General features: G+C 43.3%; 1 protein-coding gene across 1 annotated transcript in view; it reads left to right on the top strand.

Annotated features, from left to right (window-relative positions):
• The first annotated feature begins 414 nt into the window (after positions 1-414).
• The window catches only part of Fbxl17 (F-box and leucine rich repeat protein 17), a 450,353-nt gene continuing 423,189 nt past the window's right edge, over positions 415-27,578 (top strand). The window contains exons 1-3 of the mRNA XM_028874005.2: positions 415-1,690; positions 12,793-12,915; positions 15,725-15,982. Of these exons, the coding sequence (XP_028729838.1) occupies positions 545-1,690; positions 12,793-12,915; positions 15,725-15,982 (1,527 nt within the window). The 5' untranslated portion in view covers positions 415-544. The remainder of the gene's footprint in view (positions 1,691-12,792; positions 12,916-15,724; positions 15,983-27,578) is intronic.

The following is a 27,578-nucleotide window of genomic DNA, read 5'->3' as shown; positions in this document are numbered from 1 at the left end:
GCGGGGGCGAGCCGTGTCGCGGGCGCGCGCACCGCCGCCGCCGCCGCCGCCGCCACCAGCCGGCCGAGCCGCAGTTAAAATGGTCCGAGCCGGGGGGCCCGGCGTCGCCCCCGCCCGCCCGCCCGCCCGCCGCGGCGCTGACTGACTGAACGAACCGGCTGGCCCAGCCGGCCGACTCGCCTCCCTCTCTTCGCGTCCCCCACCCCCCCCCAGCTCGCGCCCATCGTTCTCCCGGCTTCCCGGGAGACCCAAGCATGTAGCCCGCGTCGGGCACCCGGGCGGCCCGCAGCTGACGCTCGCTCGCTCGCCCCCCCCCTCCCTGTCCGCCCCCCTCCACTCCCTCCCCCTCGCCCGCTCGCTCGCCCGCCCGCCCGCCGTCGCGTGTGCCGGGTGCGCAGCGCGGGCGACCCCGCGGCGGGCAGAGGCCCGGCCAGCCAAGCGGCCTGCCCTGCCGCCGCCGCCACCGCCACCACCGCCGGAGCCCGCCCCTCGGGGCCTCCCCGCCCGCCCCGTCCCCGCTCGCCCTCCTCGGGGGCCTTTCTATATGGGCCACCTTCTCTCGAAGGAGCCGCGTAACCGCCCGAGCCAGAAGAGGCCGCGCTGCTGCAGCTGGTGCCGCCGCCGGCGCCCCCTCCTCCGACTGCCCCGCCGGACTCCGGCCAAGGCGTCCCCGCACCCCGCGGCGGCGCCCCGGAGCCGGGACTGCTTTTTCCGCGGGCCCTGCATGCTCTGCTTCATCGTGCACAGCCCCGGCGCGCCCGCCCCCGCCGGCCTAGAGGAGGAGCCGCCGCTCTCGCCGCCGCCGCCGCTGCCGCCGCGGGACGGGGCCTACGCCACCGCCGCCGCCGCCGCCGTCTCCTCGCAGCACCTGGCGCGGCGCTACGCGGCCCTGGCCGCCGAAGACTGCGCCGCCGCCGCCCGCCGCTTCCTGCTGTCCTCGGCCGCCGCTGCCGCCGCTGCTGCCGCCGCCGCCGCTGCCGCTTCGGCCTCGTCGCCCGCGTCCTGCTGCAAGGAGCTGGGGCTGGCCGCGGCCGCCGCCTGGGAGCAGCAGGGCCCGAGCCTCTTCCTGGCCAGCGTGGGGCCCGTGCGCTTCCTGGGACCGCCGGCCGCCGTGCAGCTCTTCCGGGGGCCGCCGCCGCCCCCGCCGCCGCCTCCTCCTCCTCCGCCGCCGCCGCCGCCGCAGGCCGAGTCCCCTACGGTCCTCGAGATGGTTTGCAAGCGGAAGGGGGCCGGGGTCCCCGCCTGCACCCCCTGCAAGCAGCCCCGCTGCGGCGGCGACGGCGGCGGCGGCGGCGGGGGCTGCGGCGGGGGCGGCGGCGGCGGGGCTGGAGGAGGAGGAGGAGGAGGGCCGGCGGGGGGAGGTGCCTCGCCGCCGCGGCCGCCCGATGCCGGCTGCTGCCAGGCCCCGGAGCAGCCCCCGCCGCCGCCGCCGCCGCCGCAGCTCTGCCCCGCGCCCGCCTCTCCCGCCTCCGAGTGTGCCCCGATCGAGGCCGCCGGGGATGCTGTCCGAGCTGGGGGCGCCGCCCCCTCCTCGTCCACCCAGCAGCAGCAGCAGCAGCTGCATCAGCATCAGCCTGAAAGTGGCGACGCGGACTGTCAGGAGCCCCCCGAAAACCCCTGCGACTGTCACAGGGAGCCGCCCCCCGAAATCCCAGACATCAACCAACTGCCGCCGTCCATCCTGCTTAAGGTGGGTCTGGGCGAGAGGCGCAGGGATGCTCACTGTCCCCGAACCCGGCCCCCCACCCCCGCCTCCGAGGCTGCTCTCTCTCTCTCCTCCCCCCTGTGTGCGGAGGAGGGGGGTTCCTTGACAGCCGGGGGACGCCGGAAGGGGAGACTAGGAAGCCAGTGGGGCCTGAGCTTTCAGCCTGCTTTTGAAGTAGAAAAAGTTGGGAGTTTGCCAAATGCCTTGTTGGTAGCTTATGCCTGTTACCTACAACTCGGGGGTCATGTCTTGCATTAGCAGCCCCCGATGTAGAAGCTACTAGATTTCTGTGGGATCTACGTGCGTTCCTGAGCAGTGTGTACAGAGTGGGGCTAGACTTTGCATCCTGGTGTTTGAAAGTTTTCAAGTTTGATAGCTGCTCGGAAGTGGCAGTAACTTCCTTTCTGTTAGCAAGCACTTACCGTGATCAGTCACTGTATCCGAGCTTTCTGTATTACAGATCTCATGGATTTCTCCAGTTGATGCTGTGAGATAAGTCCTGTTCATATGTACTATATGCAAAAAGAAACTGACATTTTCAGTGTTTTGGGGCAGATGACATAGATTGGTTAGCCTGGAAGGGGAGGAGTTTTGATTCTCTGGTGAAGCTAACAGTCTAGTTGGGCTTGAAGTGGTTGAATGGTTCGTTCAAGGTCACACCCATAAACTAAAGGGCACACTTGGGTTGTGAACTAGGGAGTTTTGGCTAGCTTGACTTGAACCAAAGCAAGCCCAACCACCCTGTTGTTGACGCTGGTTTTCCTTCCTACGTCTTTACCTTTATATACAAACGCGGATTATTACCACACATCAGAAGTCCTTTTTTCTTGGGGGTTGGGTGAGTGCAGTGTTGAAGTGCTCGGTGGGAACTTCATGTCACTTTAAATTACCAAGTCAGAGTTCCAGTTGGGTCAGGACAAACTTGGTGATAGAGTTTGCATTCCGTTATTAACTTCTTTCCCCCCTTGTTTTCTGTCTTTGTTAGCACACCTCTTTCAGTGTGGATGCTATTTAAATAAGACTAGCCAGAAATAACCTTCAGGAGAATTTGGCTACTTTTATTGTTACTGAGGTAACTGTCACGAATTACAATTATTCCTGTCCCTTCAGTGTACCTTATTTGATGAGACTTTTTGCATATTTATACTTCTGTGTTTGGATCTGTTTCACTGTGGCATCGATGCTCTTGTGAACAATACAGCAAAAGAGTGGGCAAGTTTACCATTTCCTTGTGTCAAACTGTGATGATTTAATTATGCAGGTGTATTCTTTGGAGGAGTAACTACGGTGTGTGTGTGTGTGTGTGTGTGTGTGTGTGTGTGTGTGTGTAGGAGATGCATTTGAGGGCAGAGGAAACTTTCTCAAGTCCTTTCAATCGCTGGATGACATGGATAAATAAAGCGTCAGCAAACATTTGGTAGAAGTTTCATGGCTGTCTTATTTTACAAGTCAGACTTGTAGAAGCAAACTGAGATAAACTAAGACTTTTCTCATTTTGCCTAAGTCCTTATATCGTGAAGAAAAGGACATTGTTTATTCTCTTTTCTGGTTTATTGTGACAGTCTCACTGTGCAGCTCAGGCTGTCCTCCACATTCTTGTTCCTCTGCTTCTGCAGTTTGAGTGCTGGGATTACAGGTGCACACCACCATGCTAGTGTAGAACATGTTAAATTTTAAATACGAAGAAGAAGGGGCGTTATAACACAGTAAAGGGAAACTCTAAAGGGGAAATTATCTACTATGTTCTAATTTTTTTTCCCAAAGAATTGTTGAAAACTTGGTCCGGCAGACATTTAGGACTTGCTTGTTGTGTTGGAGTAATTGGACATGGTACATAGATCCCTATTCTTTGTGCTAGAAGCTTGAATAAAGAGTCTCAGTCTGAGTATCAGGTCCTAGTGGTATTCCATGAAGTTAGTTGGGCCAGGATGAATTGGAGGGATTTTCAATGTCTGCCAACCCACATAGAACTTGTAAAACAGTGGCTTTGTGAATACACATATCTTGTTCATTGGTCTAGGTCACCGCTACATACACTGTCGTAGTTCTGAATGAATGAATGAGTGAGTGAGTGAGTGAGTGAATGAGTGATCAGAGTCTGGGTTGGGATTCACTATGCATGAGTATGCTGTGCTGCTAAGGGAAGGTTATGGCTGACATGAAGTTGAATCACGTTAGAGCTGTAGGAAGATGGAGGTGTTCTGACTCTTGTAAGGACCTGAGTTGTTTGCTTTGGGGAGGAAACCTTGGAAGCCATGGCAACTTTTCTCCTCCCTGTGTTAGGCAGGTTATGTCTGGAGAGGCACAGATTCTATCTCCCTGAGAGTGGGTTAGTGCTTGTATTGCTGCTGCTGCTGCTGCTGCTTCTCCTCCACCTTCTCCTCCTCCTCCTCTTCCTCCTCCTTTGCAAATTGTTTAAAAAAAATGGAGGTTAGGGGAAGAGTTTAGGGAGGAAATAGGATTTAAAGGAAGTTTTGGGGGGAAAAGCCACCGTGCTTGCCCAGTTTCTTCCAAGTAGAACAAAGCCACAAACTAGGCTGCTTGTGACTCTCTTTATTTTAGTGCTCCATGCGCCTTTCCTTGAAGTGCTCCAGCACTGCCAACCAAGACAGAGTTTGCTTTTGCTTCGGCCGAACCCGGCCATTTCATCGTGCCCCCCAGAGCTGGAGTAACCACTGTTGACAGTTGAACTTTCTTCTCCAGAGCCACACCATCTCGTGTGTTAGCCACTAGCTCATGTGTGTACATGTACAACTTCACGTTCAGGTGGTTTTCAGTGGTACGGGTCGGATTTCAGAAGTCCTTAGTCACATGTCCTCAGTGCCTCCTCTACTGGACTGTGCTGTATAGGACATTTCCTTCATTGCAGAAAGAGCTGTGTACACTTAAACTCCTCCATTTCCCCCCCACCCCCCATGCCCTGGCATCAAATTGTCCATGTGCTGTAATTGTTGTGGCTAATGTGATTTGGAAGACTTTTTTTTCTGTACCATATAGTTTCCTTCATTCTAAACCATTGCTTACTATCCCATAGTAATCTATTGCCTTCTGTTAAGAGATAGTTCCAGTTTTATTTTTGCTACTGGAACTATGTATGCAGAGGTTGTTGATACACCCATGGTAATAATTTCAAGGCCAGGGATTAAGGAAGTGGAATTCTGGGTTGAAGAGTATGTGCTTGGCAGTTTAGAAGCCTCTGGTAACAATTGGTCCTCTAAAAATGGAACTTCTTTCTTGAAATGGTAAGCATTCCTGGAAATTGTAATTATGTAACTCAAGAACAGGAAGTGAAGTTGAGACCCTCTAGTTGCGCCCACCCCTTAATAAATACCAAATAGAGAAGAAATGTCTCATTCAAAGACATTTGAGTGAATGGCCTACCCAGGGCTGGAGCCCAGTGTGTTTTCAGCTATCCACATCCTTTGGATATACTGTTTGGAAGACTTGAATACTCCCTCAGCTCTCTCAGGGAGTTTATGAAAGGCATTCCTGAATTGGGGGAGTTGTTTGCTTACTGCAGACACCTTGTAGGCCATTGAATTCTTACAGTGTGGGTCTGCAGTGTGGTCTTTATAACAAGTGTGAGGAGCAGAGGCTGGCTCTTCGAAGGTCAGCTCTGGGAATAGCATTTTTGTTAAGGACTTAAGCTTGTTATGTTAGGGTTTTGGTTACTGGATTGCTTTGAGTCAAACCAGCCTTGGATTTTGCTACTTGTTGCCTTTACAGCTTTACACCATTCTTCATACTGAAGTCACAGTTTAATTTGTATGACGTAACCACTGTTCAACAGTTTTCCTGCCACATTTTCTGTTTGCATGCATGGCTGCCTGGAAATACACATTCAGTAAGAGAGACGGAGCTTGCGTTAGCTTTCGGTGGTTGCCTTTCTCTCCGTGGTTCGCAAGCTTGTTTCTTTCCACAGTGGAAGTAGGAGAACTTGAGACGTTCACCATTAGAAGCCCTTCTCTACGGCCTTTCCCTCTCATGGCACCAGACAGGAAGCCTTCAGTTTGGGGGTTACTACAGACAGCTGCTTCAGGGGTGAAGGACGTTTCATGGGAGACGTTTGCTTTGGTGGCCGGCCTGGAAGGTTTTAGGAAGCCACGTTTACCATATTTCCTTTCTGAAGTGTGCTAAGTGGTCTGAAGTTGTTAGCCCACCAAAAGGTGCAGCTTGCTTAGGAATTCTGTGCATTGTGTTTTGTAGTGAAAGCAGCCAGAGGGGTCACCTTGAGTCTTTGTTGAGTTTCAGGTTGTGTAAAGATGGGAGAGAAAGGGTGATTAAGAAGCACCCACCGCGCATTAGCATAATGGACTCTAAAGAAACTGCCCAACCTTCCCAGGCAGCCTCCCTTTTAATCACCCACCTGTTACATTCCTTTTCACATTGGTAAGCAAAAAACTAACCTAGATCCACATGGATTAGTCAGCGCTGTGGGGATCAAAAGTGCCATTTACTTTTACAAGAGAGAGAAGTGGAGAAGTACCAGATCGTGAGCATGCGAACAGCAGGTCAGTCCTTTAAAACTGGAGTCAGGGCCACTGAGAGAGGCTCAGCCATGGAGGCTGGTGATGACCTGAGACCCACGTGGTAGAAGGAAAAAAGGACTCCTGCAAGCTGTCCTCTGACCTCCTCCCATGTCTCCCCCCCCACATTTGTACACACATACATCTTAAGCATGTGCACACATACCTTGTGTGCGTGAGCATACATACATTCTTGTGGGTATCCACCCCCCACACAAATAAATGAAATGTAAAAACAAAACATCCAATCCTTTAAAAAGTTACACAAATGACTCAGTCTCCTTGAATCTTTATTTTCTCATCTGTAAAGTTAGGGGGGATGAGCTTAAAATATCCATATAACTTGGAGTTACTAGAGGGACAGGACAAGTTTAGTACATCCTTTCCAAAGAAGAACCAAATTGTCCCAACTATTTGGCTTTCAAATGAAATACAGGACAAATACTGGGAGGAATTTGTTTTTAGGAAACTGGTAAGAGTCAGTCAGACTAGGATAGTGCTCCTGCTGTGAGCTACCCAGAGGTCTGAATTAGTTTGGAACAGTAAGTAGAAACCATTTGCCAATTAAAGGCAGAGGATTTGGTAGGAAAAAACAAAATGCAAACCAAGGGAAACTCACACCATGCTGGCTTGAAAATGGAGTGCCACTTGCAGGAGTGGGAAAGGGCCAGAAATGGAACAGGTAGAGCGTGGAGTGAGAAAACTATGCAGGCATAAGCTTTCCACACGTCCTGACTTCTTTTAAGACTGTGCCTGTACGAGGGGCTGGCAGGAAGGAATGGTCAAGGTAGACTGAGGAACTGGCTAAGCTAATTATTCCAGGAATTTTCTAGCACTTAGGGGGCAGAGGCCAAAGGATTACAGATTGGAGACCGACAAGATCAGGATCCTGTCTCAAATAGGAAACAAAAGACAGCCTTGGCTGAGCCTTGAACATCCATTTCTAGCACATACACAGGTGGAGGGGCAGGTTAGAGAGCTGTGAACAAATTTTCCAAGACACGGGGATTTCCCAGAAGCCAAGCTAAAGGATACCAGGACAGCAGTGGCCCAGACTCCTGCACTGTGGAGAACAGAGATTCCGTAAGGAGCAGGCCAGTTGGAAACAAAAAGGCCCAAAAAGTCTGGTTCTATTACTTTTACCGTATTACCGGCAATACTTAGTTTTGAACAGTTTTGAGATCTGTAGAGAGTGTAAAGAATGTGAGTCAGACTGAGGGAAAGAAAACAGGTAGGAGAAACTGACTCTCAGTGGCTCCAAATAGACCCTGCAAAGACCTCAAAAGGACCCTTGTCAACAATGGATACAATAGAACAATGCAAATAAATAAAACAACGAAAGGAAAAGTTCAGATGATTACAGGAGAGTATTGGCACATTGACTTAACGGTAGAAAATCTCAGCAATGAAAGAGAAGTTATGACTCTTACTCTTTTTGATGCTATTGTAAATAGAAATTCTTTAATTTATCATTAGAATACTAATACTAAAAATACGTGGTTTGTTAGCCCAAACTTTACTTTTAATTTTTCTTTGATTTATTGTTTTTAACATCATGGCATCTGGATTCAATAACTTTCTTTTTTAACTTCTGTTTTATTTGTGTGTCTCTCTCCGTGTGTGCCATGTGTGTGCAGGTGCCTGTGGAGGTCAGAAAAGGGTCTTGGGTCCACCAGAGCTGGAAACTGAACCCTGGTCCTCTGGAGGAGCAGCAAGGGCTGGTCCCTCTCTCCAGCCCCTGAATGTTTTATTCCCTTGCAGAACAGATAGTTTTAGTTCTTTTCCTTGCTTCGTTTGGCCCGGCCGGAAGCTCCCGTGGACTGTTTCATAGAAGTGGTAATGTCCATCCTTGTCTTGTTCCTGGTCTCTGGGAACAATCTTCACCTCAGGTTTTACATCGCTTTATGGGTGGGGTGTGGTGATGTACAGCTCATTTTTCAAGTTGAAAAAGCACTCTTATTTCTAGAGTGTAGACTCTCTTAATCAAGAAATGGTGTTATGTTGCTAAGTCTTTTCTTGCATCAGTTGGGACACTTATTTTCTTTTAAACTTTGATCTTGCTGGTCTGGCATGTTATATCGATCTTTTTTTTTTCACATGTTGGCCCATCCTTACTTTCTTAGAATAAATCTCACTTACTCATGGTCTGTATGATCTTTTTACTATGTTGCTGGATTTAATTTTTTAAAATCGGTTTTTATTTATTTATTTTCTGTGTATGGGTGTTTTGTCTGCATGCATGTCTGTACCACATGCATGTTTGTATCACATGCGTGTCAGGAGCACTCACAGTCCCTGGGACTGGAGTTACATATAGATGGTTGTGAACTGCCATGGAGGGGTTAGGAATTAAACCTGCCTCCATTGGGAGAGCACCAGCTCTTAACTGTTGAACCACCTCTCCAGCCCCATGGTTCTTTACTTTTTGAAAAGATTTTTTTTTCACCTATATTCACTTTAGTCTATACATTTTAGTCATTACATTTTTCCAGAAAAAAAATACTGTTTTTCATTTGTGTTTGGTATCATAATGCTGGCCTTGTAGAATGAGTTAGGAAGTCTTCTGTTATTCTATTTATAGAAGAATGTAAGATGGGTTTTTTAAATTAACTTTTCAGCCTAGTATCTCTGAAGTCACTTAGTTACTCAGTCTCAAAAGTGCTTTGTTACCAGCAGGTAACATGTACAGACCCTGCAAAGCCAACAGTAGGCTCTAAATGGTTACATTTTTATTTCTGGGCTCTTTGAAGGCAGTTTTGTTTGTAACGATTGTGAATTTCATCCCGAGTGAAGTTTGAGCTGGTGAGTCCTTGAGAAGTGCCAGTGCAGGGCTCCTTGGCCTGAGCTCTTTGCTCCCACCTGTCTTCACAGTGAACGTTCCTGTCAGTTACGGTGTAATGCAGTCCCAGACTTCCTTCTGTTTCTGTGATTTCTACTTTTTATTAATATTCGCTGATGAGACATTTCTGGGTTCTTTTTCTCTTTTTACTGTGCTGAGTCTTGAACACTGGGCTTCACATATACTAGGAGTGTGTTGTGTTTTACCACCGAGGCCCATCCCATCCCAAGCTCTTTGTTCATGGTTTTTCTAGCTCTTGGGGTATATATACCTTGATTGTTGATGTGTTTTCAGCTTCTTCATGCGCAGTTTCCCATGACTTTTCTTGTTGATGGGTCTTCCTGTCTGTGTCTCATTTATACACATGAATTTTTTTCACATACCTAATATTTGACTGTGTGTTAGTCACATTTAAAGTTGGCAGTAGGAGTATTGCAGTATGGCAGTTCTGAGAATTAGGTTTTTTCCCCTTTTAGGATATTGTTGCTGCTTGTGCCTGCCGATTTTTGTTTTGTTTTGTTTTTGTTTTTGTTTGTTTTTTCCAGACAAGGTTTCTCTGTGTAGCTTTGGGGCCTGTCCTGGATGTTACTCTGTAGGCCAGGCTGGCCCCGAACTCACAAAGATCCACCTGCCTCTGCCTCCCGAGTGCTGGGATTAAAGGCGTGCGCCATCACTACCCGGCCTGGTGTGAACTCTTCCAAACTAGTTCTTGAGATCACTGCGTCGCGTTGTGTGTAGCCCCTGAAGGTCTCTGCTCAGGTAGTCGTTTAGTAGTCATTTGACAGAGATGCCTTCATGCTGAAACTTGGCTGCCTCCTTTTCTTGGTTAAAATGAACCAATTTCTAGTTTATAAAATTTTAATAGAATTGATGTTGACAGTTTTGTCAGTTTTTGTGAGGGAAGAGACTTTTGGATTGAACTTTTCTGACATATTTTTGCTAACAGTCTCGTGTGTCTGAATAACCATTCATCAAGGAAGACATCACAGGAATATTGGAAATATTGGGAATTGAAGGAAATGAAAACCAGTGCAGAAAACATTATGGGATACAGCTAAAGTAGATTAGAAGGAATTTATAGCTTTAAGTGCATGTGTGTTATAACGTGGGTTTCATGAACATTGCCTGGGGCAAGGCAAATCTGCTGCCAGGTTTTATAAAATTGTATTGGCACACAGCCTTGGAAAATGTGTGTGCAGGGCTCTGTGCCAATGAAGCTTACTTTTGTGGATTGGAGATGGAGTTTCTGCCAGAGACGTAGAGCTGGGCTGCTGTGTGGTTTTGTGTGGCTGAGACTGTGTTCATGATGAATTTTGTTTTAAACAGTGGCTCCACGGGACTCAAACTCATTAGGTCAGAGTTCTCCCCTCTGGTGTTTTGGTTAGAAACATGTTCCTTTTGGAGTTTTAGGATTCTGTATAGCTGTCATGTTGTAGCTCAGCCACAGAGGCAGCATGTGGGCCTGAGCAGTTAGGGATAAAGGAGAAGAGAGAAAGAAAAGCGAACCCTTTCTGGCAGAGGCACATTTTCTGGGTCCTCTGGCTGGAGAGAGAATGGCCCTTTCAGTGTTGTGTTTCCGTGCAGGTCTGCACAGGAGCCACACTCGTTTCCATGCAGGAGAATAGAAGGTGCCGGCAGAGACCACACGACCAGCCGGAAACGCGTCCGTTTCTGGTCGTTCTTCATAGTTCTGCTTCCCTCTGCACTCTGCCGGTTACTAACGTTTAGTCTTGAGGACATTACTCTTACTATGCTATCAACAGGTTTTGCTAACAATCTCGTGCCTCTGACTTCATCAAGGAAGACATCACAGGAAAACTGGAAATATTTTTATTTGAGGGAAATGAAAACCAATACAGAAAACATTATGGGATATGATAAAGCAGATTAGAAGGAATTCAGTTTGTCAGTGGGTTTTTACTTTTAAGTAGCGCAGGCAAGAGCCAGCTTACTCCACTTGGTTAGTATGGAGCCACAGTCCCCAGATGCTTCTTATGCATGCATTTGTGCTTTCCATTACACCCTTGTGGAACACGCCATGCTTGTGACAGCTGCAGTGGTGATTCCCCCAGGCTCAAGGTTTAGATATAGTGACATAGCTTGGAGACCACAACTCTTGGATGCACAGAGGGAAGTTACTGCAGAGACAGAGCTATGGCAGAAACGGTTTATAAACTTCTTACCCTGTTCAGACAACACTGTGTCAACTGCTGGTGCTTTCTCATTCTCACAATTAGCCTACTAGATAAATGTTCTATTGTTCCCATTTTAAGAGTGAGGTACAGAGAGGTTAGGTAGCTTGCCCAAGGCTATATCCATAATAAATGATTCAAGCTTAAAGATAAGGGACGTGTGTTAAAAGTTTGTTCAACAACATTCACTCTGTGAAAATTACTACATGTGAGCCAAAGTAGAGAATAGTGAAACAAACCCTTTAATAGTGTTCACTCAGCCTTCAGCAATATTATGCTTTGCTTGTTTTAACTTTTCGACTTTAAAAAAAAGTTTCAATGAATATAAAAGCATATTTTAGATAGATTTCTCCTAAGTACAGGAATAAAAAAGACAATGAAAATATCAATATAATCATAATATAAAAAGTAAAAACTCATTTCCTTTTATGTCTAACATCTGTTGGGGTGTCCATTTTTATCGATTGTCTCAGAAGTGTTTCTCATAATTGGTTCAGTTCAGTATCTTGGTGTACCTCCATACCCTTATTTGTTGACGGGTCTCCACATCTTCAAAGATCTGCCTGGACCCTAACCCTGGCTCCAGCAGTCCTTGCCCGATATAACGTTAAGGTCTTTTAAAGTAAGTTTGCAATTTGGAGTAGTTGTATTTTTATTACAATATTTAAGATGTACAATGTGTATTATATGGAATGATTTTAGATCTATAGAAAAAGTACGAAGATAGCACAGAGGTTCCCCTCCACTCTGCACCCAGTCTGTCTCCCTTGACTTCATTGATTGATTCCTGAAGTACATTTGCCAAGACTGTGGTGCCAGCATTGGTGTATTGCTAGTAATTGCAAATGAATCTTTATTTTGATTTGATCAGTTTCTTTGCTAATCTTCTCTGTTTTTTGTCCAGAATCCAGTTCAGAATTTACACTTGTAGTTGTTTCTGCTCGAGCTTTTCTGGACTATAATAGTTTCTCAGTCTTTCCTTGTTTTTTCATGACCTTGAAGTTTTGAAGTCTCAAGCAGGTATTTTGTGGGATGTTCAGCATTAGCTGTATCTCTCAGCATTAGACAGGCGTTGGGAGTGTCTAGGAGGTACCACGAGGTATAGTTCATCCGTTATGGTTTACTTCTGTTTTTTCTTAAGTCGTGTCCAAAAGTTCCTATGCTCCCAAGGTCAGGCAAAAACTTCAGAGGACTCTCCCTAGTTTTTTCTGTTCCATAAGCTTAGGCATTTTCTCCCCTTTGTTGTTGATTTATCCTTGTAATATGTTTTACTCTAAGGAAACGGAAAGATACAGACTTTAGTATCATTCTGTTTTCTTCCCTTCCTCTCCTTACTGACAGGTAGTGGTAGTTCCTGTTCTTGTCCCTGTGTCCTTACACTTCTTGCTCTGCAGGACAGTCTCTGACTGACTTGGGTGGTGTCCACTTGTATTCAGTATTCATTCATACTGGCCTTAAGCCATAAGTGTGTCCTGTTGCTATTCCTTGGAAAACATTTAGCACATGCATGGTTCCTTTTGTAATTCACAGATATTTTCCAATTTGTCCCTGGATGAACGTTGCCTTTCTGCATCATTGGTCTGCAAGTACTGGCGTGACCTTTGCTTGGATTTCCAGTTCTGGAAGCAGCTGGATCTTAGCAGTCGTCAGCAGGTATTGAGTTGAATTCTATTAAGAGCCTTATTTGCCCTACTCAGTTGAATAAACATCTTTATTCTCTTTTCAAATGACTGCAATCTACAATGGTATGCTTTCTTTTTTAAAAAAATGTTCTAAAAAATTTAATGCTACACACACACACACACACACACACACACACACACACACACACTGGGTGTGTGTATAAGTTCAAGTGAAAGCTACATTCTGTGGTGGAAAAGATAGTTTCTAATGCAGACTGGTAGCTGGGAGTCTTCTCTCTGTTGTAATCTTTTGTATCTCCATTTATCATCATCATTTCAAAGCTATGAACCTTTTCATTTAGGGAGGTCACATCCGAATAGTGTAGTGGTAGAGAGTGTTGGCACACAGGCATCTACCGCTGTGCCATGTGCTGGTCCACAGCTTTAGATATGAGAATTCATCCCTCTCTCCTCAGCTTCAATAGGAGATACTGTTATTTTCTGTTTTATGGATAAATAAATGGAAGTAAATTGGGCTAAAATAACTCTTTGAAAAAAAATAAACAACTTCTGGCAGTTTTCCAATTTTCCAATTGTTCAGTTGCTCAGTATACTTACATGGTGGCCTAGATTAAGAAAACAGATGGAATTTATAGTACTGATTGCAGACAGTTTATTAGCATTCTTAGGTCATTCTTTAAATGGTAGTTGGTATTTGACATTAGAAATGTATGAAAACATCCAATAAAGATATCTTATTGGAATCCTAACTGCTCTATCTAAATCCCGCATGATATTTACCATTGGTGCACTGGGAAGTAGCTGATGACAGGTTTTCTTAAAAAGGAAGCAGATCTGTAACATCTGCTGATTATTAGGGTATGGATAACCCCACCATGCCTTATTTCAGGCTGCTCCTGCCTGCTGTCAAGTGTAGATTACGAGGATGTGCGTAGTAGGCTTTTGTGAGTTGGTCCAAGCAAGTGCTGACACACCACTGGTAGTTTGTTTATGAACCACACTCTCTAAGCAGATTTAAGCAAGTTCCAGAGCTTTCATAATAAGCCTTTCTGTCTTGCCTCCTCATTGATAAGGGGCTAGGATGGCTACAGAGCTAGTTGGTTACTTGCTTGGGTTCTGACTATTTGTGCAGCAGGAATGTTCAGGCCAGCAGGAGGTGGCACTCACCTCCTCCTGACTGCTCTGCCCTCCAGGCTCACACTGAGCGGTTCCAGGCTGCTTTCAGCAGACACACACACAGCTCTCCCTCCCAGCGCACTCAGCATGTAGTCTGCTCTTTCTGCATTTTAAGCTTTATCTGCATTTTCTCTTTTCCTTATTTTTAATCCAAAGAACTTGAATAACATTAACTCTGATTTCTCTTTAAATGTGGTGATTGGGCTGGGAACATGCATGGTTGGCATTTTATTATTATTTTAAATTCAGATGGCCATGTGAGTTTTTTTGCCAGATGAATTATGTTTACTTGTATTTAGTATTGAGTGTTATGAGTAAAGTTTTTTTTTGACAACGACAGCTCTGTAGCCTTTGATGTTTTGCTACACAGTGATGCATTTTCTCCTCTGTGAATTTATTGCCCTGAGGTAGTATCCTGGTAGCGGTAAACTTGCAGTTTATATCCTGTGCTGCCATCTGATATCAAGTGTAGACATTCAGTTCATGGGGCTGGGAATGTAGCTCAGTGGTGGAGTGCTTGCCTGCTGTGTGCACGGACCTATGGTCAGTTCTCACACCAAAACAACCCCCCTAAAACACACCAAGCGAAACCAGAAGCCAGTATGTGTATCATACTGATTTATATGTAATAATTGCTTAGTTGTAAAACCTTTTAAATCTCAGTGTAGATTTGATTGTAGATTTTGGTGAGCTTGAAGGTTTAATTAAAGTGAGCCCCCCAAATGGTTGATTTTTAGGGTTTTAATGAAAAGTAACACGCATATTCTCCTTGTGTTCTGATACTACTTCTGGAACCAAATCCATGGAGCTCATTTCGCACTCACAGCCAGTGTCTTTAGAGCTCCTGTGCCCAGGAGCTAGTGCAGACCTCTTAGGTTAAGGTCCTGTAACCCTGCCTCCCCTCACATGCGGCTTGCAGACCCTAGGAGTCCGCCATTCCACAGTAAACAGCTATAAGCTCAGGTGCCCGAGCTATCACCTCGGCCTTGGTGAGTAGCTGCAGCTCTCCAGTGAGCTCAGAAGAGTCTGCTTACATTTTCTCATTTATAATTAAGGATACAATCAGAAAGGTCACAAGTCACCATAGGGATATTTGGTCTTTAGCACTTCCGTGTTGATTATTAACTTTATGCTGATGAGTTCTTATGACCTAATCTCCGGCAAACCTTTTCTTCCCCTCCTCGGAGTTAGAGGGATGACAGATCTACTCTCTGGTCACCTGTTTAGTGTTTGTTTTTCTCACTGGAGTTTGAGCCCAGGGCTTCTTTCATGCCAGGTGAGCGTTCTCCACTGAGCTATGTCTCTAGTGCTACCTGTTAGTCTTTATGGTCACCACTCTTTGCCCGGAAGCTGCCAAGGAGCTCCACTCCCAGTCACCTCTTTACTCTGTTCAGGAAGAGCAAGTGACCCCGACACTCAAAAAGTCCCAAGGGTTTTAGGAAATTGTACCAGAAACTGGGAACAAAGAAAACGTATTTAGATAGATTATTATATTACAATTCTTGATAAACTTTAAAAAAAAGTTTTTCTTTTAATTGTGTTTTTCATGCTATAATATAATTATTACTGATTGGTATAAATTATACAAAGTAGTTTTCCGCTTTCAGCCAAGTTTAATTTTATTATATCTTTTTCTTTCATAGGTTACTGATGAATTATTGGAAAAAATTGCATCCAGAAGTCAGAATATAATTGAGATCAACATTTCTGACTGTCGCAGTATGTCTGACACTGGCGTGTGTGTTTTAGCGTTTAAGTGTCCTGGACTTCTTAGGTACACAGCCTACAGGTGTAAACAGCTTTCTGACACTTCCATCATTGCGGTGGCCTCTCACTGTCCTTTCCTGCAGAAAGTCCATGTAGGCAACCAGGACAAACTCACGGATGAAGGACTCAAGCAGGTAAATGCACGGCCTTTGCCGAGTGCGCTCACACGCCAGTTAAACAGCTCTGGCAGCAACAGTCTGAAAAGTTGTTGCATGACAAATGGTGACTAGAGATGAAGGGAGCCATCTTTTCTGTGTGGTGGTGGTGACTGTTTGCTTAGGCAGGAGGAGACAGTCAGATGTGTTAATTTTGTTGTGTTTTACACCCAGTGCCTGATGTCTGCGACCAGCCATTTTATTAGCTCCTTTTTAAAATTTAATTTCTTTTTTTTTTTTCTTGTTTTTTTTTTCGAGACAGGGTTTCTCTGTGTAGCTTTGTGCCTTTCCTGGAACTCACTTGGTAGCCCAGGCTGGCCTCGAACTCACAGAGATCTGCCTGGCTCTGCCTCCCGAGTGCTGGGATTAAAGGCGTGTGCCACCACCGCCCGGCGTTAAAATTTAATTTCTAAATTTAAAAAAATATTAATTTTTCTTTTTTTTTTAATTTATTTTTAAGTTGGTCTATACCAGATTTTGCTTTAAGTTACAGTATTCAGTTTGGGTCTGAATAAGTTTTTAAAAGTTAACTTTTAATTTCCCTTTTATGTTATCAGATGGCATATTTTAAACATGGTTTAAAATACCAGTGTACCATAAATGGAAGTTCAAATTGAAGAGTATAAAATAAGACAAAAATGGTAACTACATATATTTGACTTAATAATTGGAATTAAGTCAGCTCAGTATTTCACTTCCTTCTTACACTGTTCCTTTTGGAATAGCAGTTAACATTTCCTGACAGAGTGGCTTACTCATTCACGAAGGAAGCTCTTTAAGTTGAAGTATTATATGTGAATGCTTTGGAAGTTGAATGTGAGGAGAACCTTGGAAGACTGTCTTGAATAGAGTCTACTGAGTGTGAGCACTCACTGTTTATCAAGGACGTCGCCAGCTTACAGGGGAGCCTATGTTATTGCCCAGGCATGCTATGAAGCAACACCTTTCCTTATTTTAATATTTTCTGATTCGTTTTTACTCTGGACAGGTGAAGCATTTCACAGTACTCTTAAAATCAATTATATTAATCTTTTCTGGAGAAATATACATTTTTTTTGGATGTAGCATGATTTATTTCTTACAGGATTTCTTTTCAGCATTTCATATTTCACAGCAAAACATTTTTTAAAGTCAATGTATTAACAGCTGGATTATCTTTCCATATTTAAGTTTCATGTAACACAATAGGCATCACATTTGCAGTCCGCTGTGGATGCTCTGAGTAATTGTGAAAAAGAATAAAATCATAGTTGTGGTTGAAGCAGAGGAAATCAGCAAGTTTTTTAAGGGACAGAATATGTTGTGACAATCAAATATTACAAACTTTACAACTCTGAAACTGATTATGTAATTCTACTCCATTATGTGAGTTCTTTAACTTATTTTAATATTTGTCTTAGATTTTATGGTTTTTAAATTATGAAGAAGCGTCATACAATGCAGTATTCTGATTGAAATAGGAAAGCTGTCTGAATATTTCCTCCATACTTGTTCTTCAGTAATCACATAGTATTCTCATTTAAAAAAAATAAGATTTATTTATTTATTTTGTATATAGTGTTCTGTCTGCATGTATCCCTGCAGGCCAGAAGAAGAGGGTACCAGATATCATTACAGATGGTTGTGAGCCATCATATGGTTGCTAGGAATAGAACTCAGGACCTCTGGAAGAACAGCCAGTGCTTTTAGCTGCTGAACCATCTCTCCAGCCTCTAAAATTTATGTGCATTGGTGTTTTGCCTGCATGTATATCTGTATAAGGGTGTCGAATCCCCTGCAAATACAGTTACCGACAGTTGTGAGCTGCCCTGTGGGTGCTGGGAATTGAACCCAGGTCTTCTGGAAGAGCATCCAGTGCTCTAAACTGCTGAGCCATCTCTCCAGCCCCTGTTTTCCCAAACTTAACTGTGCTTTTGCAAGGTGTAGCAAAAGTTGGGCTGTTTATTCGATTGCTCTGACTGACATAGTGGTGTTACTGGTATAGTAGAAAGAGAATGGATTTTATGTATGCATAAACAATTAAGATTTGGTGTGCAGTGTACATTTGTTTCCTGTTTTATTCTATATTACTGTGTTAAATAAATGTTGCCCTTGACCCACCTAGTGAATTAATTTTATGACCTACTGATATTTGATAATTGTGCTGTGAAGCTATTCATGATTAACAGTTTTCTGTGATTATTATTTTTCTTTGAACTCAGTAATTTAGCAGTTAATTGATTCTGTTGATTCCCCCCCCCCACTTCTGACAATAAACTGACAAGTGGTTCAGAAATGTATACATGCTTTTTATTGATAATGTCTTTGAACTGCCTTTCCTTCCTAAGTGCTACAATTTTGACTGGTTTTAGCAAACATGTAATGTATATGCTTTTTGAGTTATTATTATTATTTTTTGCAATCAGTTACTTAAAGCATTTTCATTTAAAGCTCTAATAGATCAAGACTATGATATTTAAAGTATTGAATTCTGCTTGATAATGTTTCTCAGACTATAGTGATGTACTTAAAAGTTCGGCTGTTTAGAAAAAAGTTTTCTTCCTTCATTGTATGTGTGTGTGTGTGTGTGTGTGTGTGTGTGTGTGTGTGTGTGTATGTGTGTGTATGCATATGCATGTGTGCATGTGCCACACAGTATACATGTGGAGGCTAGAGACACCTTGGAGTAGTTCTTTCTTTCTACCATGTTGGTGTCAGGGTTCAAACTCAGGTAGTCTGGTTAGTGGCTGGTGCCTGTACCTACTGGGCTATCTTGCTTCCTTCCCCCTGCTTAAATTAATTTGTGTGTGTGTGTGTGTGTGTGTGTGTGTGTGTGTGTGTGTGCGCGCGCGCGTGCACACATGTCATGGCACACAGCTGGAGGAAAGAGGATACCTTGCAGGAGTCAACTGTAGCCTTCTCTCACCCGGGTCCCAGAGATTGAACTCAGGCCACCAGGCTGGCGGGAAGCGCCTTTACCTGCTGAGTTATCTTGCCAACACAAGTTGGGCTATTTTGACTAAACATTATCTTCTTTATAAAATATTATCAAAAGAATGTTGATATTTGTATCTTCATAGAAATCATGCCATGTAATCTTATCAGTGAAAAAATTTTACAAATATATTCTATCTGTCATACTGGTAAGACTGCACTCATGAATCTGGGGGGGGGGTGAAGAGCAATTTAATTAAGAGTAATAGGCTATTTTAGATTTCTTAATATTTTATCATATAGGTTTTTTTTTGTTTGTTTGTTTTTTGAGACGGTTTCTCTGTGTAGCTTTGCACCTTTCCTGGAACTCACTCTGTAGCCCAGGCAGAGAGATCTGCCTGGCTCTGCCTCCCGAGTGTTGGGATTAAAGTAGAATTTGTTTTTAAGGAAGTGATTGTTAATAGTCAACTCATTCAATAAGTTTAAGAAATTACATCCATTGTTACTATCTTATGTGATAGTCACAACCTAGTTTGAGTCATAGAACTCAGATATTTCTGAAAATAAGCCAGTGTAGATTTTCTCCATATTAAAGTAGTACTTACAAATTAAATCATCAGTAGGTTTCAATCTGGTTGTGCTATGAATTTTTTAGTTTTCAAAAAATAAATATTTAGGATAGAGACACAGCTCAGCGGTATGCTTAGGCTATGCAAGGCTCTGGTTTCAGTATCCAGCGCTGCCCAAACAAACAAACAAACAAACAGAAACAATAAAATAAAACAAAAAAACAAAAACAAAAACAACCCAAACCCAATCCATGAGCAAAATCTTTGAGCAGGCAGCTCTAAAGCTCTGTGGAAATGTCTGAAAGCTTGCCAGTGATGGTGGATGATCCAGGTCCAGCAGTATGGGGACATATGTGGTCAGGAAACAGCACATGCTAGCCCAGTCTACAGAGTGAGCTCTATGTCAGCCAGAACTACATCAAAAGCAAAACCAACACCTCAAAGACAAAAACACGAAAAGGCCAACTAAGAGTAGAAGGAATATGGCATTGTGGCTTAAAAAGACAAACAAAAACAAACCAAGAACCCTCCAAACCAATTTGTGTCTCAGTCTCCTCCTTGGCTGGCAACAGTCATAAAGATAGCAATGCATTCTCAGTATGTGGGGTGCAGGTCCCTGGTCCAGAGGGGATAGTGCAGATCGATCTTGCTTGCAAGTTACTCGTGTGTGTGTGTGTGTGTGTGTGTGTGTGTGTGTGTGTGTGTGTGTGAGAGAGAGAGAGAGAGAGAGAGAGAGAGAGAGAGAGAGAGAGAGAGAGAGAGAGAGAGAGCGAGGTTTTCCTTTTAAATGTGTTATTTCTGGAAACATCTTTTGAAATCCTGGTTGCCAAAGCAGTAGATCCCAGGGACTGAAGGAGAGTCTACCTTCCCAAGTCACCATATTGTGTTATTCTACCTAATATTTGCTTATTGTTATTTCACAAGTGTATATGTGTGCCTGAGTAGGTATACATGCATCACTGTGGAGACCAGAAGAGGGCGTCGGATCCCAGAACTGGATTTACTGGTGCCTGTGAGCTGTTTGCCGTGGATGCTCATATCTGAACCCAAGTTCTCTACAGCAGTAGCAACTGATCTTAACCACTGAGCCATCTTTCTAGCCCTTCTAATACCCAATTTTGGACTAAAGTCACAAGACATGCAAGAATAAAAAATATGGTATACTGAAAGATCTTAAAAAATGCACAGACTCCATCCTTGAGGAAACCTAAGCAATGGACTCCTGAGATTAACTTTTAAAATCAGTTTTGTTTTTTAAAGTATACATAAAAAGCTGAAGAAAATCACAAAGAACTAAAGGAAAACAAAATTGTATATAAATAATAAGAAAATGGAAGAATACATATCTTTATGTACACATGGAATTTTCTCATAAATAGACTGTCTTTTAACAAACTTAAAAATACTGAATTATACAAAGTAGTTTCTGGGACCATGATGGAATGAACTGGAAACGTAACAGGAGAGTTGTAAAATGGTCAAATATTTGGAAATTGAACATTATACTCATCCCTAGTGGCTCATAGGAGAAATCACAAAGGAATGTAGAAAGTACTGTGAAATGAGTGGAAGTAGACTACTGCACAGAAGGATGTCTGAGAGTCAACATGTGCTCTACCAAGAGGGTGATTGACAGTTTCAGAGCTTACAGCAAACAGCGGTAGACCTCAAATCATTAACCTCTGTGTATATCCGAAGGCATTTGTGAGTGAAGAGCAAGCTTAGCCCAAGGGAGCAGAGGGAAGAAAATAGTAATAATCAGTCATAAAACCAAGAACAGGAGACCATAGAAAAGCAAAACCCAAACAAATTCTTTTCAATAAGCCATCAACTTGACAGACTTGAAATTGGTTGAGTAAGGGTGGGGGAAGGGACAAGGAAGAGACTCAGATTACTAAATCCTAAGTAAAAGTGGACATTGCTACTGAATTACATGAAACACAATACATGGAAAAAAAGAGTCAAATTAGCCAGAAATGGAAAAATGCCTAGGAATAAAACTACACACTGATTCAAGAATTAGAAAGTCTGCAGACTTAAAATAAGTCATGAGATGGAATTGTTGGAGAATCAGCTTTAACATTTAAAGAATTAACACTAACCTTTTTTGATTGTTCCAAAAAGTTCAAGGGAGCTTATTTATACATGTAACTAACCAGCCATTTAACCAGTCAGTGGTCACAAAAACAACTGAAGAGCTCTCTAATGCGTTTGTAACAGGCCTTAGCAAGATTTTAGCAGAATTTAGCGGACTTATAAAAAAGATCCTGTTATAAGCAAGTGTGATTGATCCCAGGAATCCAAGGATGATTCAACATGGAAAAATGCATTAACATGAAAAGAAACGGTACCTCTGTTTGCAGGTGACATGCTTTTGTGTGTAGAAAACATTAAAAAAAATTTAACCAAATTTTTAGTGGAGTACCAGGATTAAAAATCTTGAACAGAACCCAGACACTCTTTACAGTAGCATCCAAACCATGTATCTCCTCTTTAACAAATGCTTTGGATCTGTTCTGTAAAATTTGATGTGTTGGACTTTCCTTTAGTTGAGAATATTTTCAAGTGATTCTTGAGGTATGGCTTTTTTCCTCCCTCTTTCCCTCCCTCCCTCCCTCTCTACCTTCCCCCTCTCCCTCCCCCTTTCCCTCCCCCTCTCTTCCTCCCTCCCCCATGAGTTATTTAAAGAAGCATTGCTTAATTTGTAAATATTTGGAAAGTTCAGGGATATTTCTGTTACTAATTTTTAGTTTAATTGTGGTCTCACAACAGTGTGTAATTGCTATTTTTTTTTTTTAGCTTTGTTAAGCTGGCTTTTATGGTCCAGAATTTAGTCTGTTTTGCTGAATAATCTTTGTGAACTTTCCAAGAATCTGTATTCTTGTCTTAATGAATGAGGTGGGCTATAGTAATCCATCTTATCCAGTCAATTGATCGTGTAGTTGAATTCAGTTCAGCCGAACCCTTACTGTTTTTATTTGTTTTGGGTTTGTTTTGTCTGGTAGATCTGCTAATTTGGGACAGAAGGATATTAATATCCATAACCACCATATTGGATTCATTTATTTTTCCTGTAGCTAGCTTTGGCTTCACACATTCTCACATTTCATTACATCTTGATGTATTTTGTCTCCTTTGTCATTATTTGTTTCCCATGTTATTCCTGGTTAACTTTAAACTGAAGTTTGTACTGTCTGAAGTTATTATAGCTATTTCAAGTTTTTTTTTTAAGTTTTAATTGTGTTTTTCTTATATTTTTGAATCATTACTTTGAAGTATTTTCTTTTTATCTCAACTTAAAATTGTCAATATACAGCTTTTGTCTACTAAAGCCCTTTTGTCCACTCAAGTCCTTTTAAAAATAATCGAAAATCTAATATGCTTCTAAGTTTTGTGAATGTACTCTGCACATCTTAATAAATTTATTTGTTAACTTACTTATGTGTGTGCATAGCAGCATGCATGTGGATGTCAGAGAACAACTTGTGGCTTCCTTCAGCTCCTGCCCACTATGTGGGTCCCAGGGATCAGACTCTGGTGGTGGTGTCTGGTTCCAAATACCCTTCCGAGCCATCTGTTTGGTCTCTATATAAGTTAAAAAAGACTTTTAAATTTTTTTTTTTTTTTTTGGTTTTTGGTTTTTCGAGACAGGGTTTCTCTGTGTAGCTTTGCGCTTTTTCCTGGAACTCACTTGGTAGCCCAGGCTGGCCTCGAACTCACAGAGATCTGCCTGGCTCTGCCTCCCGAGTGCTGGGATTAAAGGTGTGCACCACCAATGCCCAGCTAAAAAAGATTTTTATATTCAAAGCAAAACTGTGAGGAATATGTAGAGATATCCTGCTTCTGTACATGTGTGATGTCCTTCATTGTCCCTCACTGGTTTATTTATTAGAAGTGCTAAGCCGTCACTAACAATCATTTTCTGCATCCAGAGTTGGTGCTAGCGTTTACTGTTCTTACATATTCTGAGCTTAGATACATGATGTACATTTTAAGATTAGAATAACATTTCCACTGTTCTAAAAATCCTTATTGCCCTAGGAATCCTCTTCATTCCACACTATACTCCTGCCTTTGGCCTCCACTTTTCTTTCTATTTTCTTCCAAATTTTAACTGTTCTAGACTGTCTTTATTCCATATGAAGTTATACATTGTGTAGCTTTTTCAAATTTGACTTTTTTCCACTTAGTCATACATGTTTAAATGTATGACTTTTTATGTTTATGTCCTTTTATAGCTCATTTCTCTTTAGTACTTAATAATCTTGACATTCATTTTATTTCTCCTCCATTCAACTACAATAGGATATCTTAGTTTATACCCAACTTAGGCAATTATGAATAAAATTGTTATAGTTTTTTTGCATAGAGTTATTTATTATGCATACAGATGTATTCTGCAGGCCAGAAGAGAGAATCAGATCCCATCACAGATGGTTGTGAGCCACCATGTGGTTGCTGGGAATTGAACTCAGGACCTCTGGAAGAGCAGCCAGTCCTCTTAACTTCTGAGCCATCTCTCCAGCCTTGTCTATGCCTTTTAATTGGTGCTTTTTTGTCGTCCAACTTTAAACATTGCACTCTGTTCTCTTGCATACTTTATGAGAGGTTTTGTGGAGGGAGGATGTCTTTATCATTTGCCTTCCTACAGGGTTTTTTCTTTCTTTTTTTTTTTTTTTTTTAATTTATTTTTGGTTTTTCGAGACAGGGTTTCTCTGTGTAGCTTTGCGCCTTTCCTGGAACTCACTTGGTAGCCCAGACTGGCCTTGGAACTCATAGAGATCCACCTGGCTCTGCCTCCCGAGTGCTGGACTTAAAAGTGTGCACCACCACCGCCCGCCCGGCTTTATTTCACCTTTGATTCTCTATAGTTTGATAATCCCTTGTGGTGTTATTTAAGCTTCGTAGGTTGGCATGTGGTGTCTAATGTGGGGAAGCTTAGGCCCAGCTGCTTCAAATGCTACTGTTCCTTCCTTCTCCTGGTATTCTGTAGTCCTTTTGCTGTTACGCTGTGCTTCTGTAGTGGCCAGTGGGCTCTTGGCCATTCCATTTCACCTCTTCAGTCTTTTCTGTTTGCTTTCAGTTTTAGAAGTTACTATTTTCATACAATCAACCCCCTCCCTTCTGCCCCCGCCATATTCCACTGAGCTCTGTCCAGTCTGCTAATGAACATTTTTATTTCTAACTTTGATTACTTTTTAGAATTTCAACCTGTCATTCATCTGTTCGTCCATGTTGCCTATATTTTCCATTAAAATCCTCAGTATATTAGACATAATTAAAAACAGTATTCTAGCTCTGTCAGACTCTAGTTCTAGTGATTTTTAATTCTCTTTTACCTGTCTGTGTATTTACCTGTACCCTTTAATACTCTTGGTGGCTATTATAGTTTGACAAACGGTACTTCTGTCTGGAGTGTGGGAAGGGTTGTGTATGGTCGGGGAGTCTCCTGTAGTCCTGTGATGAGGGCTCTTACCTTTCCGTGCGTGTGCACCTGCGGTGTTAAAATCCCCGGGCGCTTCTGTTTTTGCTTCTGCCTTAGGTGGGATAGGATGAGCACAGGACACCGAAGTTAGGTATGTCCCAAGGCAAAGGACTTCCCAGGGACAGGCCTTAGGCTCTGACAGAACTCCAGCATGTGAGGCTTTGGCGAAAGGTTTCTCCCAAGGACCAGCCCTGGTAAGGACAGAATGGGCATGCGCACACAGCTCTAACCCAGGACTTGGTTTTCTGTGAGATCTCTAGGCCAGGGTTACAAGGTGGGACCTTGTCCTCACAGAATAAAATGGAACAAAACAACCCAGACTTTTCTGGTGTATTCAGAATGCTCTCTCCCACGGTCAGAATCATGACGTGATTTCTCTGACACAGCTGTGAAGACGGGAACTTCTGTCAGTGAAGCTAGAGCAGTGCGAGCGTCTTAGAGCCACACCTCCTATGGGTCCCGCTCTCAGCGTCTGTCCAGAGCCTCAAGCAATTTGTTTATTTCAGCTCAGGCCTTCCTATTTACTGCTGCTTCTGCTGGGAGGTCTAGGTTCTGGTAAAATGCAACCGTGTGTAGCAGTTTGCCCTGCATCCTTGTTTCTCAGATGGAGGGGAAAAGTGCTGACTCCTCAGTTTGCTTGGCTTTTTAAACGCTGTTAGGATACAGGAGGTGAGAAAGCAGAACTTGTTTCGTTAATAGATACAGCGATTCCTGAGTGATCAATTTAATCTCTCATGTGCTCAATCTTCTGCTCATTATGGTGGGTCTATGGAAAGTTGACAGTGTTTCCCAGATCTTTCTACCGGATGGTCTCGATAAACCTTCATGTAGGAGTTATGCTGGCTGGCTTTATGTCAACTTGACACACGCTATAGTCATCGGAGAGGAGGGAGCCTCATTTGAGAATATGCTCCAGAAGATAGGGCCATAAGCAGATCATCCTGTGAGACATGTTCTTAGTTACTGACCAGTGTGGGGAGGGTCTATCCCACTGTAGATGGGTAGACCCCTGGGCTGGTGGTCCTGGGTTCTATAGAAAACAAGCTGAGTAAGCCATGAGGATCAAGTCAGTAAGCAGCACTCCTCTATGGCCTCTGTATCAGCTCTTGCCTCCAAGTTCCTGCCCTCTTTGAGTTTTGTCCTGACCTCCTTTGGTGATGACCAGTGATCTGGAAGTGTAAGCCAAATAAACCCTTTCCTCCCCAAGGTGCCTTGGTCATGGTGTTTCTTTATAGCGAGAATGGTGACTAAGAAAGAGATGTATCTTATTTTCAAGGTACCACCTTTGTGTGGGTTTCACCTGGTTGGCAGGGATCTGATGGAGATCTGTCCACTGGCGGGGTCGGAGCTCCAGTGTCTTTAGTGTGGTCTTCATTGATAGAGAATCCCATGTTTAGAAGACTTGTGTGCTATTTCTGGGACGGGAGACTTGGGAAAGCTTACAGAGAAAGGTACAGGTTGGTGTTCTTTGAATGTTTTACTGTGGGACATAGACAGACTTTTACAACATTGAGAGACCGGAAGGACATCAACAAGGCTTACTGATTTGATACTGCCTGGAGAGTCTAGAACCTGGGACATTTATGGATAAAATAATGGTAATTAGTTAAGTCAGGATTTATCTACTTTGTGGGGGAAGCGGTCTAAAACCGGACTGTAAATGCCATGACATTAACTGGTGTTTTTTCCTTTGGTACTGAGTCATACTGGCTCGCTTCCTGAGACTTCTCTAACAACCAGCTTGAACTGAAAGAATGAGACAATTGTGGCAGTTGTCTGCTTGGTCCTTTCCTTGCCATGATGTCATTTCCTTGTAAACAAAACCATCAAAATCACTTGTAAATGTTAGTGTGCCATGCAAGCAACTGAAATATCCTGTCTGGACCTGAAGTTTCACCAGCTTGTCATCACACAGTGATGTGTAAGACTCCACCAAAGCCCCAGTCATGACAGATGTGTAAACCATTTTGTTGTCAGTGTTCTTCCTGATGCACTAATTGCTGAGGTCACAGGGAGCTCTGTCCTTGTTGCCCAGAATCCAAATGGATTGAGACTAAAACCAACAATATTGGAATAAAATATATCAGATTTATTACTCAGAAACTTTTAAGTAGAGGATATTGCTTCTTCCAGAGCTAAATGGGCTTGTTAACATGACTCTGGCATTTGGCCATCTGACTTAGAGCTGGATAAAACAGACCAGCAGAGGAGTCCCAGTCAGAGGAGTCAGGAGTGCTTGCTTCTTGGAAGCAGTCTGTTCCTAAGGGAAAGGAGTGTGGAGATGCAATGAACATGTCTTCTTTATTAGTTATAGTGGAATCAGTGTACCCATGAGGAGTGCAGCTACTTGGACTTTCTCCAGAAGGAGGAAGCCTTTGCTTTACCTAGTGTATCTGCTTCTTATAGTTCTCTGTTCCAGCCAGACAGCTGCTTCCTTTCCCCAGAATTCAGCCCTCTTAAATATCTTCCTGTGGTTCTTATCCTTTCATCTTGTGACAGAATTTCTGTAGTTTTTGCTTTGTTTGGAATTTGTGTCATTCTACCTTCTTTCGTTTTTACATTCGTCATTAGTGGAGCTCTAAGATTTCCCTGTTGCATTAGTGCATCG

This window comes from Peromyscus leucopus, chromosome 13 (assembly GCF_004664715.2).
Source record: "Peromyscus leucopus breed LL Stock chromosome 13, UCI_PerLeu_2.1, whole genome shotgun sequence".
NCBI classification, from domain to species: domain Eukaryota; kingdom Metazoa; phylum Chordata; class Mammalia; order Rodentia; family Cricetidae; genus Peromyscus; species Peromyscus leucopus.
Note: the sequence above shows the minus strand (reverse complement) of the source record. Positions and strands in the feature narration are given on the sequence as shown.